Below are 13,477 nucleotides of genomic sequence, written 5' to 3' on the forward strand. Positions count from 1 at the left end.
ACAACAAAAGGACCCCCAGCCAGCGTGCAATCAACCGCAATCATTGAAAAATGTCACTACACTGATGAGACTGTTTTGGGGGAAAAAAAACACTTTTTTTAATACACATGTCTGTCATCCTGTGGTCAACGCGCCACAGCACCAGTGTTGGGCATCACTGAGTAACCAAACCAGATAATAGGACGTGGTCAGTGTGGGACACAGTGCAGGTCACCCTCCGGCCTGCAGCCTCTTCTGGGATGTGCATCAAACGCACTCCATGCCGCCGCTGACTCCTCCTCCAGCAGACACACTTGTCTTACGCCTTCCGGTTGTTCCACAAAGTCCACTGACCTCAGCAGCGACGTAGGAGGAAGGTCCCCGTGTGGTTGTGATGTCTTAACCCTTTGCCGTGTTGTGTGTTGTGTACAGAGGCATTCCAGGGAAGAAATGCGGGACCATCATTGTGAAAGCAGAGGAGCTGAACAACTGCAGGGTGAGGATGAACGTGCACTTCCTTTGTAGTTGTTTTGCACAACAGCTCTAGAAGCACGAGAGACCCTGTAAAAAAACAAAAAAAAACAGCAGTTGGCATTCCATGTTGCATATCTGGTGCCATGTTTCGTTAATGGTGTATTTTGTTAAGTTATGGGGATGACTTCCAATTTGCACACGTAGAGATGTAGAAATTGGCATCTAAAGCAGGACAAGTGGAGCAACGATTCCTTCACAATAAAAGCAAAAGGTTTATCAGACGAGTCACAAATATAACTGTAAATGTACTTATATATTACATACGTATATATACACACAGGGCTCTCAAGTGTCACGCATTGAGCGTGACTGTCACGCATTTCGGTCTTAAGTCACGCCCTCCCGCCACACATCGTATTTCTCACGCTGAAAAAAAACTCTAAAACTAGGCTATTTAATGTGACCTTTAACATGACCTGGTCGCGCTGCCCTCACCATGGAGAAATCAAGCACGGGGGGATATATGTCACTCTCACCTGTCTTAAAAACTTGAGAGCACTGTACACAGAATATATGTTTACTGTTTTACTAGTGTACAAATAAATATACAGCTTCTTCCTTTTTTTTTTACTTGGAGCCCCCGGAGGTTGGTAGAAAGGAGAAAGGTTTACAATATATTTGATATAGTTGATAAAATAAATGTAAACTTTTCCTCTATTTATGTTTTACTAGCTTTACTTATTTTCATCTTTCATCACCTGTGTCCAATTTTGTTCATCCTCAGCACACATTTAATCATTTCTGGCGCGACATCGTATGACTGAAATACATTCCTTTAAGTTGACAATAAAAGACTTTTAGCTTTTGGATTCAGTCTGTCATTATCAAAGAAAAAGGACTTTCTTCTAAACTATTTTGCTCCTGCATTCGTCGCATGCAGTGAAACCAACTAGAGAAAAGCTGAAGATATAAACTTTTCCACCCACAGCTGCCTAAGTAAACCAGAAATCATTATATCTACAAAAAGATGCTGCATTCAAAGAGAAAACAGGGCTGCAGATGTGATCGAATCCACCCGTCGACGTTTTACAAAATAATTGGACGACCACTGGTTGGAAACGTGCATCTAGAATGTATTTTTTTAATAGCTTTTTCTGCCTCCACTCGTTAGGAATCGGTGATGATGCAGTTCTGCGGGAACAAGTTGGACAAAAAGGATTTCTTCGGCAAGTCCGACCCCTTCTTGGTCTTCTACAGGAGCAATGAGGACGGCACGTGAGTCCCCCACCCCTTCCTCATTCACTCTGCCGCCATCTTTCCTTCTGCCCCTTTTATGTTAGGTTTAATCCTTCCCTGAATCCGAAGGAAATGGGTTTCATTGATTTGCCGAAGATTAAAAGCCGTGCCTCCTGTTTAAGCGCGTGTGGGACTTGCATGTGGAAAATGTTTGTGTATGACGTCCGCACGAATGTGAGTTTGTGTGTGTGGAGAAGCAGGAGGCATTAAAGTGCAGTGCTGCGGTATGTTCACATAGATTGTGTGTGTGTGTGTGTGTGTGTGTGTGTGTGTGTGTGTGTGTGTGTGTGTGTGTGTGTGTGTGTGTGTGTGTGTGTGTGTGTGTTAGGGTGTTTGATCCAGCTCTGTGGGCTCTCTTCCATCCTGCAGTGTGTGACAAGCCAGATAAGACCTTGTGCTCTGAGGGCACAAGATACCAAGTCCACCTGCTAGCGAAGGGACTAATGAAATTACATCCTTGCAGTGTGTGTTTATGTGTGTATTTTTGTCCATGTGTGTGTGTCCTGGAAGTGGTCCAGCTTCCACAGCCATCCACTTGTGCTCTCTGTTTGTTTTTAACTCCATTACCTTTTCTATTTGCCCTTCTCTCCCCACAAATCTTATGTTTTTCCCTTTGGTCTTTTTTTCTCCCTTTTGTCCTCTCTCTGCCTTGCCTCGTCTCTCTGCAGGTTTACCATCTGCCACAAGACGGAGGTGGTGAAGAATACATTGAACCCAGTATGGCAGGCCTTTAAGATCCCTGTTCGGGCTCTTTGCAATGGTGATTACGACAGGTGAGTCCTTTTTAAATGTTTTTAGATGTGATGCATGGCCTGCTTACACATAGCGTAATGCTGCGACGGCGTGGTGCACGGAGGCGTTTTATTACACTGGAGTGTTTTATATGGTGGCGTATTCTACGACAGCATGTAAGGGCCATTGTAGGAAGAAAAAAAAATGATAAGAGATTATAAAGTCATACATTTGCGACAAAAACTCAAACCATGTAAAACTGCGTTAATGAAAAATAGTGTTTTTTTTGGGTTAAGGAACCACTTTGCTTCACTTTAGGAGCAAAGCAGACGGCTGGCATTCCAACAGTTTTACAATCCATAATTTTCAGAGTTCTTTTCTTACAAATTCATGACTTCAAAAGCTCGGTAATATGTGAGTTATTTCTCTCACAGTATATCTGAGTACTTTTCTTGTATATTTATTCTTGTTCTTCTCAGAATGTTAACTTCCTCCCGGCGAAAAATGCTAGAATGAGAACCAAATATCCACAATATTAAAGGAGGTACTGGACCACATTTACAGCTTATAGTCATTCATTTGTACCTTTTGTTTTAATCACGTCTGCTCAGGCTGAATGATGTATAAACAATTAGCCTCGACACTGCATCCAATCACACTCACATGAAAAAAGCCTTTTATTGTTTACCATGCAGTAGTAAAATAAAAATAAAATAATTCTTTTGACAGCAGTGTGCCAGCGGTGTATATATTACATCCAGTATGTATGAAATGTATGAAGCTGTTTTCAGCTGCTAAGTAGAAATATCATTGTGTCTACAGTTTCAGCAGGAGGACAAAAATGATTTGGCAAAAGTAATTTGCATATTATTTTGGTATATTTTTCACTAAAACAAAGCGTGGATGTGTTATTGAGCTATTTGATTTTCCTCCGGAGATTTGTTCGACACTCATATGTCATACGACACTCTGCAATGCATTCTTCGGGCAAGTCTGAACACATTTCCCTGCATTTATTTTGGTACACCACAACAACAAATGACATCCTGCTCCCAAACCCTCTCACACAGACACACAATCTATAGGCGCCTGTGATCGTAATTGCTCTTTCGAGTATGAATGAGGTAAGTGATTGTGTGGCCGCTCTGCGGGTCATTAGAAAGCAGGAAAAACAGGAGATGAAACTACATTAAAAAGAATACTTTTTTTTTTTTAATGGTAGCAATGTGTATTTGACCAAAAGAAGGAATTTATATATCCACTCCATGAAACATCTTGTAAATGTGAGGATCTTTTTTCTTCTCCAAAACATACCAAGCAATGGCAGTGCTCGGGTTAATGGGAATGTTATCTGACTGACTGTCAATAACATGAGCATAAGATATAAAGAAGATCCGCTTCACTGAGAGGGTCAGGGACTGCTTGTGATGCAGGAGCTCAGTGGAACTCGCTGTTATTGATATGGTGATGGTCTGGTTTCTCACTGCTAGCTCTAAGGGCTATTCATGAATTGCCATTCTAAATATCTAACCTAATTTAAAAGTCATGGTAATCAATTCTGCTGCTTCTCTGTACGTTCTCTTTTTTGGTAACCTTCCACTCAGTCATTTCCGATGTATTTCCACAAATTTCCAAGCATGTTTCCTGGGAAGTGCTACGCAATTTGGTGATTATTATTATTATTAGAAAAAAAGTTGAGCTAAAAGTTAATATTCATAGTATTCAACATTGTGTTGAAATATGAATAAGGTATCATTAGTAGGTTACATTAAAAATTAATTGGAACTAACTAATTCAAAATGCACCAGCTGAACCATGTCTCTATGTTCCCTTTAATTATAACCTTTCCTTTCCAGGAAACATCTTGGAAATAATAGGATTCTACAAAAAACATGGACCTGATAAAAAAAAAAGATAATGTTCAAATTGCATCTTAAAATAAATTTGACATGTGGCTTCTGTTTCACTTCCAACTGCGTTTCTAGCTTTTGAAATGATTTTGCGTTGCTCAAAGCCCCTGTGTGAAAACAAATAAGTAGGAAAAAGTGCGTGTCCTTCATGTCCGTCATCTGTTCGCATCCATCCCTGTGTCAACAGCAGCTGTGTGGCTAACAGGCTTAGCGCAGGTTAGCTTAGCGCAGCTAGCAGACAGCAGCATTGATCTGAAGTTTGGTCCAATAAGCTTATTAGAAGAGTCTTATCAATGTGGGACTTAGGAAGCTCACAGTGGACTGCACATACAGTGTACACACACACGCACACACACACATACAATCTTTCTCTTCGCAGTCTGGGAGAAATGATAAGAAGGAGCTCACCTAGGTCTTCTGATAGACCTGTGTCTGTTCTCTCTCTCTCACACACACACACACACAAAACACACACACACACACACACACACACACACACAGTAAGACTACAAGTTCAACAAGTGAAACCGTTGTCAATTTCCTGTCACCTCATCAAAGCTCAGAGGGGATGAGGGGATGTTTCCTACTGAGATGTGGAATAACACTGACTTAATGAGACCCCCGCCCATAATACACCCACATCATTTGACGTTACACCAACCAGGCGACACATTCAGCCACGGAGGGCACATCACCATCAGCCAAGCCCGTTCCTGCCTCTTTTCCTATACTGTGCATCTCTTTTAGCAGCTCTAAGGCCCATTAATGCTGCGTTTCCTCTTCTTCTTCTTATATAAAAGATGACGAGGCTGCGAATGTGCACTTTTGCCTCAGGTTTTGAATTAGGTGCCATTTGTTTCAGAAGGCTGGCCAAGCTCTAAAGCAATCACAGTAAGTGCAGAAGTCATACAAGATTCATGAAATACTAAAGGCTGCTCAAAAACTTGTATGCCTAATTTGACCCGTCTCTGCAGCTGAAAACGACAGACCTAATCGACTGAGGTTGTGAGCATTTATATTTATATTTATATTTATTTATATATTCTCACAGTTTTGAATCGTCGAGTCTCTTCACCTTGCTCTCTCTCTCTTTTAATTCAGTCTCCGCTCCTTTATCCTTTCGCCTCAGCCCTCTCGCTCTCTACGTATCGCTCTCCTGCTTTTGTCAGACGGAAATGACCCTCCTGTTGAAGATACTGGGAGATGAAGTGATAGCACAGCATATCTGCCTCTTGCAGGCTATTCTTCTTTTTTTTCTTCTCACATTTCCTTGGAAGCTATAATGGGATGCAGAAATAGATGTATTTGGAGATGAGCAGAGCCCATTACCCGAGGCAAATACAGTGACAGGCAGACAGTGTGTTGTAATAAAGATAAGCTGCAGAATGAATCAGCTTCTCCTAATGCCCATGACAACAATGACAAAAGCAACGAGCGTCTACGTTTATTTTGAAATTAAGAAGATCGCTTGAATATGAGTATGTTGCCTGTTGCAACTAAGCATTGCCATGCCTCAAGAAATATAGAAACAAATGCATATACAGTATGTAGAAACATTAATAATTCAGGAAAATTAAATAAAAATGTGTCTTTTTAATCTCATCCCCATCTTGTGCTTCTCCCAACAGAGCAATTAAGGTCGAGGTGTACGACTGGGACAGAGATGGCAGGTAATTACTATCTTTTATTTGCCCGCTAATATTGTTTTTTGTGTAGTTAAACTACCATTAAAAGCCTTAAATGTACAGCCTGTAAACACATACCATAATACCACTCGGGACAAATGATGACTCCATCTGGTTCAACACCTCTGCTGTTTGTTACTTTACTGCAGAAGTATAAGCGAAGGCGTTGGCCGCGTTCAGACCGACAACTGCACTGCGTCAAACACACATTTTGGTTTGCAGAAAGCCGCTGCGTTTTAGGGGCGGGGCCACGAAAGTTGGTTCTGATCCGACATCAAGTAATACCAGGTGGATAATCACAGGTTTCATTATTAAAAGCAGCTAATCTGCTGTTTCGTAGGGAAGAGCCATGTGTCAATTATCTTCTTCGAGGGATTTGCAAAACTTTTGTTTTTACTATTCTGTGTTAATGACTTCATCACATGCATGTTAAGACACCAGGACTTTTTAATGATGAAATACAAATGTAGTTATTGTGTGAGCTCCCTCAACTAACAGGGATCAAGTAACAGCAGCAGAAAAGCAAATCATTTTGTTCATGTGTCCAAAAAGCGAAACTAACAGGAGACCAATTTATTTATGTTTTGATAACAATCCTGTTGACGCAAGTATTGATTCTCAAAACAAGACGTTGTATCTGTGATATCAATACTTAAGGTTAACTTTGGTATTTCTCAACATGTTTTTGTATCTAAATGACTAATAGGGACACCAATGTTTGTTTCCGTATCGAACGAGAACGCTGCGGATTACAGCCGCTTAACGAGCTGCAGTGTAACAGCTGGGGCACTTTGGCACCGTCAATGTACGTCGACTTAAAGAGCTTCTTTTCCCCTGGGCAGGCTCATATTGTTATTTTATGTCTGACAACATTATGGACATTTGTTTTGTACCTTTTGCTGTTTGTTGTCGTGTCTCGCTTGGAGAAGTCAGGCGGTTGGCAGCGTTGACGACTACGGCAAAAACTTTCGCCGGAATTTAATGTGACATCGTTTTACTGTATTTTATGCGAAAAATATCAAATAATTGAAAAGAACAGTTATTTTTCTCCAACTGGACTTGTTCATTGTCTCGGAATAATCAAATGTAAATAACAACTACACCAACACAAGTCGGACCAACGCTTTCCAGTTCTCAACACCCATTCAGGCAATTTAGTCTTTTTGAGTTCGGTGACAAGATTGCAGGTTGTTGCACAGATATAAGTCTGATATGCAAAGGATAACCTCAATAATCACTGATAAATACGCAGCAATACATTCCCTTATTACTTCCTAATCCTGATTGCATTAACATTCAAACACACGTCAGCTTCCTGTGCACTGCGAATCTAATCCAAGTCGCACGTAATCAACACGAGTGTATGTTTTCAGTGGGGAAGGAGGCCGGGTGCAGGATCGTCACAGATCGACTGCTTGATGATGAGTCTGGATTCTGGCTGCTGACAGTCAGGCAGAAAGAAAGAGAAGAGACATTTGTCAAGCTGTAGTTGAACAGGGAGTTATTTCTCCATTCTTTATGCAATCTATTCAGTGTCACTCTCAATGTGATAGCGGGAACACAAGTGACATTTCGGGGCAATGCTTTTTCAATGGGACCCAGAAATGCTCACAATTTTTCATGACAAGCTGTTTAGTTGAAGTGAGCCTTCGTGTTTGTTTTATCCGTTGTCCGTACTTAAAAAAACATTTGCTGTCTCCTTCTCTCGTGGTTGAGTTGCTTTCATATTCACTAACGACAAACTCCGTCACCATGGCTCTGCTTCAAGTTATATAAGTTGGGAATCGTCGCTTTATTGTGGTCTGGATGAGCTGTGGAACAATAGCGGCAAACAGTACTGTTGTTTTAATATGTTCTTTTTGTTTCTGTCTCTGTGTCGCTTCTCTCTATAGTCACGACTTTATCGGAGAGTTCAGCACCAGCTACAGAGAGCTATCCAGAGGGCAGAGCCAGTTCAACGTCTATGAGGTGTGTGTGTGTGTGTGTGTGTGTGTGTGTGTGTGTGTGTGTGTGTGTGTGTGTGTGTGTAAGCTTGCGCACAAACAGACGTGTGTTACTGTTTTCAAGTCAGCAATGATTCTCCTCTCCAGACCAGTGGACAGGTCGACAGGTCACTCTCTCTCACACACACACACACACACACACACTCTGTAATTGCTGTTTCCATCTGGAACATTTTCCCCTGAAGTTATACCTTGATAAAACTCAACTGCCATTTCAGTTCTGAACCGATTTTTGTTGTAAAGATTGAAGACATATTGAAAATCCTGTTGTTACTCAGTTTCAAACAGTTTTAGAAGATGTGAACCGACAAAACACCTTATGAATAGCTTCTTAAAAAGGCCAGTGTGTAGCATTTCGAGGGATCTTTGAGCAGAATTGGAAATTCAATTCATAACTGTTCATTAGTGTAAAACCCTCCTGAAACTAAGAATCCTAGAATGAGCCCTTCATGTCTGCTTAGGTCCTCTTCAACGTGCACCCCCATGTTTTACAGTAGCCCAGAACGGACACACCAAACACCATCGCAGTTCTACGTCACGCTTAAGGAACTGCTTTAACGTGAGCCGTCAGGGTGCAAAACCGTGTTATCGCCCCAAATAAACTGCTTTAGCTTGAAGCAGATAAAATGACCAGTACAAAATGAACTAGCATAAGAGCAGGAGAGAGCAGATGCAAAGAGAAACTGAACGAGTACTCCATAGATGTAGAGTTTGCATGCTTGAACCATTGTCTGACTCTCAATGAATGGACAGATACAAAAATATATAGTTATTAAAAATGCTTTCCACAAACAAAATCCGATTCACCTCCATTGTAGGTTCTGAAAACAGGAAATTTGAATAAAGAAATATATGTGCAACATATAGTATGATAGAAATATTCCCCCTTCCCATAATCCAACATATACGGTATATTTTTGTGTGGAGAATTACCACTGATTAGGAAGATGGGGCTCTCATAAGACTTAGTTAATGCCAATCAAAATCTTAATCCTCACTTCGTCATGCACACACTCACACAGCCACACACACACACACACGCAGACAGACAGTTATGATGGATCGCTGGCTTATCTTCTCCCAGGAAGAGTCAACACTTCTTGATTAACAGAGTACCACACAGAGAGGCGAGCACACAGGGGACTGTCATTTGAAACAGCTGCTGTTTGCTTAATAGCGCTCAGATGTGCAGACGCACAAAGGTGCACAGGGAGGCACAGTGACAAGTATGTGAAGAACAGCAAACACATAGAAACACAGATACAAACGCACAAAGTCTTTTTGTGATTTCTGACATGTTTCCTGACCTGGCTTTGGATTGCTCAAGTCCCTTCGCTGTGTGCTGGTGTGTAATTGTGTTTTTGTGTTACAACCACGTTTCAATCATTGCACCCCACCTCCAGAGGCCAACTTGTCCTTGAGTGTACGCATTGCAATGTGAACCAAGGAGAAATGCATAAATCCACACATTTGTTCGTTGTTTCCCGGAGGTCCTCTCTTTCTGTTTAACCTTGGCACAGTTTAATTAGACCATAAAGCTCTGTTTTAACAGCTCTGTTGCAGTGTTTGGGAATCAAAAAGAGTTTTGGTTCTGTCTCTGGCTGTTCCTCCATAACAGGAACAATTGGATGTTTTAATGAGCTCAGGCTGCAACATCAGAGACCCACGACCTGAAAAAGTGTCTCTTTTCTGATCTGTTCGCAAAACAACAAAGCCTTAAAGCTTGTTAGATGCATTATCTTGATTAATCCAACGAAGGTTTGCTGTCCTGTTGCATATTCATGAAGTCACACCACCCGGTTTTGAGCCCTAATCCACCTCTGGATTCAGCCGCTCCTCTGGACATGTTGGGCTGTATGTGCATGGCTCAAAGAGGGAGGTGTGCAAACTATCCCGTATATGACTTCAGTTATCACACAAGATGAAGGCCATTGTTTGAATCTCAGTCAGATTCCACTGCTGCAGTTTTAGCAGATGTAGGCTGCCGTATTAGTAGAATTATTACGTGAACTAAATAAGAATATTAATATTCCTGATGTTGCCATGCGCACATTCAATGTGTGGTCTGTTCTGCTTGAGCTGGACGCAGTATCATCGACGGATTCTAGCATAAAAAATGGTGCATGGTTATGGGTTATACCAGGCAGTAAATGTGGGACAGATTAGCGCCAATGACATACGTATCAACACGCTAATGTTTCACTGCGCTGAGCAGGTGGCTGCTGTTTTCAATGGAAAAGTGCTAAAAACCCAATCTACCCTGCCTACCAGGCACTAAATGGCGTACAACGTTAGCAGCTAACTGGTGAACACTGGTGATATTTCCCTCAGCAGGTGCCAATTCTGCGCCAGTACTTAAAGAAACAGTGTGTACAAATGTAATATTATATTAATAAGTATGTTTTATTTAGTGTATAGATACCCTGCACACTGCGCCTTTTTAAAAAACAGCCTTATGAAAGACTGAATTGAAGAATGAATGACTGAATGAAAAAATGTCAAAATCACAACAGAGAATCTTGTATTTTTTTAGGTGATAAATCCAAAGAAGAAAGGGAGAAAGAAAAAATACCTCAACTCTGGAACGGTGAGGAAATATCCATCAATCATGAATCTTTCTTTTCCTTGACACATCGCTGCATGGGCTGCACTTGATTATGCAATGCCATACTATCGTCGATCCAGACGGGTACCTCTTTCATACTGCTGAGTGTTTCATTTTGTAACTGAGCTGATCAGAAAGGATTAGAAAGCGCATGTCGCATCAGAGGCAACACCCGAAAGCTATTATCCTTGACACAAAGCTAATTCTGGCCCTATCGCTTCCAGGTAACGCTGCTGTCATTCCTGTTGGACATTGAAGTCACCTTCCTGGACTACATCAAAGGAGGGTAGGTCAATGAACACGCATTCACACTGATGAATAGGCGGGGTTGTAGTCCCGTTAATGAGAAGTGACATGCTGAGTGTGCCGGCCCCTGTCTCCATAATAACCCCATCACGACTCAGTGTCTGCAATATGCCAAAGATAATGATCACACAGTGGGAGTGAATCAAATGGGAAAGTGTGCATTTGCAAGAGAGAGAGAGAGAGAGAGAGTTCAGACTGTGTGCCCTCGTATGTGATCTTGTGTTTCAGCACTCGGCCATGCCATGTGCACGGCGTGTGCACGTGTGCTTATGGAGGTATGTTCCTCGGGAGGGTTGACTGTGTGCAACCAGGCATCGCGTGAATGCTCGCCTACACACTCTGCCTTCATTAGACTCACGGAAAAGAGAAAGACAATCTCCATGAAATTAAGCTTGTACCCTCGGAGATGTGGACTCAGAAAACAACACCATCTATTTTCCAGCTAGCTCCCTTCTTGGTGTTGCTCAATTCAGGAGGATTTCAACACAGCTCAGAGCAGAAGGGCAACAAGCCGGTCAAAAAGTGCTCGAGCAAAACCAGAGGATTATCCAAGGAGCCAACACAATTGCTACGCTACACTGTCTTCTCCTTGCAACAACACTTGTTGTAAGGACTTTGCCAGTAAAGCCCGCCTTAAGCTATGATACATTGATCATTTGGATGTTGTTGTTATAGGTTGTAGGCTCCATAGCTTTTGGCAGATACATCTAACTCGCCATTTATGTGTAGGGAAATGCCTTTCATTAAAACATTTTACAATTTGAAAAAAATTGTTTTGACATTTTTCCTGAATGACATGTTCTAACCATTAAACACCATTTCCATGTTTAGTGGCCTTTGCTGACTTAAAAGCAGTTATAATCAGTATTTTTACACCAACAATAGATAAGATGACAACTACCATATCTCAATGTGATATCTTCTGAATTATTTATTTAACGGCAGCCTGTAAAAAGAGCAGTTAAAAGACAAACAGGCAGAGAAACAATAGCCAGCCGAGCGCTGGTAATACAGGAAATGTGTTTGTGTGAACCCTCACCACGGTAAAGTCTATTGAAGCCAGTGGAAAATATCACTCTGCGGCTAAGAACACGGATCAATATGCTATTGACTCACACGACATTAGGAATCCACTCTGTTTTCTGCCGGATTAATATATTAGATGGAGCTTCTGTATATGTTTCAGGAAACAGACACAAAGCAGAAGTACATCTCCAGCAGCACAGGAAGGTTTTTCGTGTTTGAGCGCTAATGCATGTTACGGCCGAGTGTCAGCAACTCGCATTTAAGGCCCGAGCGCGGCAGAATGGCCGCGTGTGTGAGAGCTGGCTTCGAGATGCACGCGTGCGATGGCGCCACGTGCCGCGGCATATGTTTACTCGCTCTGCCGCTCGCTGCTAATGGAGAATCCCCGTCCTCTAAGCCTCCCTGCGCACGGAGCGCATTCCCAGCCACACCGTCGTTCAGAGAGCACTTTGAAACTCTCAGGGAAGAGGGCCGTTTAATTCCCCCCCCCCCCCCCTTTTTCAGCAGAGCTTTGGGAGCGCGAGCCGGACGCCGTTACACGCTCGTGTGGCTAAATGAAGTGCCAAGTGCTGTCTCACTGTTTGAAACCTAAATGGACTGTAATGGTCCAGTTGCACTTACTCCAATTGCATAATGGGCAGACTGTGTATTTGCGCACAGACACATGCACTCGCACACGGAAAAGGCGAACACGCCCACGCACATGCAGTCGCACACCCTCCCAGGTACTTTCTCACTTCCCCGAAATCCCTGGTGTGTCTCAGTCTTGCCCGACTGTCATGATCAGGTATTTTGACACTTTGCCAGTTGTTTCGTTCCACTTCCTTCTGCCTCTTTCCCGCTCTCCTCCCTTCTTCTCTTCTCTTTTCCGATTGACAGCTCTTTTCGCAGTTTTAACCCAATCACCCAATTGTTCATTTGGAGCTAATTAGGAACATGCTCAGCATTAGCATAAATGACTGATTTGAGAAGGCTTCGTCTCAATCTGGAGAGCATCGCTGCTCCTATTCTTTTGACTCCCTTTGATAATGCATTAGTACCACCCATTGATTTCAACAAAGAGGCCTCTATTCATGAGCACGAGGATAAAGATGAAGAATTGCAGGCTATATCTTTCATTTTGAGTTGGCAGCCCTGTCACTCACAGTGACAGATATTGTTTCCCCTTGTTTTGGTTTGTGAATTGAGTATTGAAACCAGAATAGAAGCAGGAGGGAGCTCTGGGATACTGAAATCATTCTGAGAGGTTGTCATTAGATCGAGGAGTCAGAGTCGAGACAAAGTCAAATCAAATCTGTGAAAAGAACCAAGGCTGTTGTTTTTTTTGTTGTGGGTTTTATTTAGCAAAATTAACAAGCATTGCCAATATCAACGTTTAGGCGAATCTGATTTAATGCAGGTGTATGAACTGTTTATCTCTCCTCCTCTCCTCTAGTCATTTGGACACTGTCCAACCAGCAA

General features: G+C 42.2%; 1 protein-coding gene across 1 annotated transcript in view; it reads left to right on the forward strand.

The window, feature by feature from the left end:
* The window catches only part of LOC306752457 (copine-8), a gene marked incomplete at both ends in the record, with an annotated part of 69,488 nt that overhangs the window by 40,855 nt on the left and 15,156 nt on the right, over nucleotides 1–13,477 (forward strand). The window contains 7 exons of the mRNA XM_079236218.1: nucleotides 412–475; nucleotides 1,625–1,728; nucleotides 2,418–2,522; nucleotides 6,020–6,061; nucleotides 7,969–8,044; nucleotides 10,613–10,666; nucleotides 10,909–10,970. Coding sequence (XP_079092344.1) covers nucleotides 412–475; nucleotides 1,625–1,728; nucleotides 2,418–2,522; nucleotides 6,020–6,061; nucleotides 7,969–8,044; nucleotides 10,613–10,666; nucleotides 10,909–10,970 — 507 coding nt within the window. The remainder of the gene's footprint in view (nucleotides 1–411; nucleotides 476–1,624; nucleotides 1,729–2,417; nucleotides 2,523–6,019; nucleotides 6,062–7,968; nucleotides 8,045–10,612; nucleotides 10,667–10,908; nucleotides 10,971–13,477) is intronic.

The sequence above is a fragment of the Taurulus bubalis genome (genome assembly GCF_910589615.1).
Source record: "Taurulus bubalis genome assembly, chromosome: 20".
Taxonomy (NCBI): Eukaryota; Metazoa; Chordata; class Actinopteri; order Perciformes; family Cottidae; genus Taurulus; species Taurulus bubalis.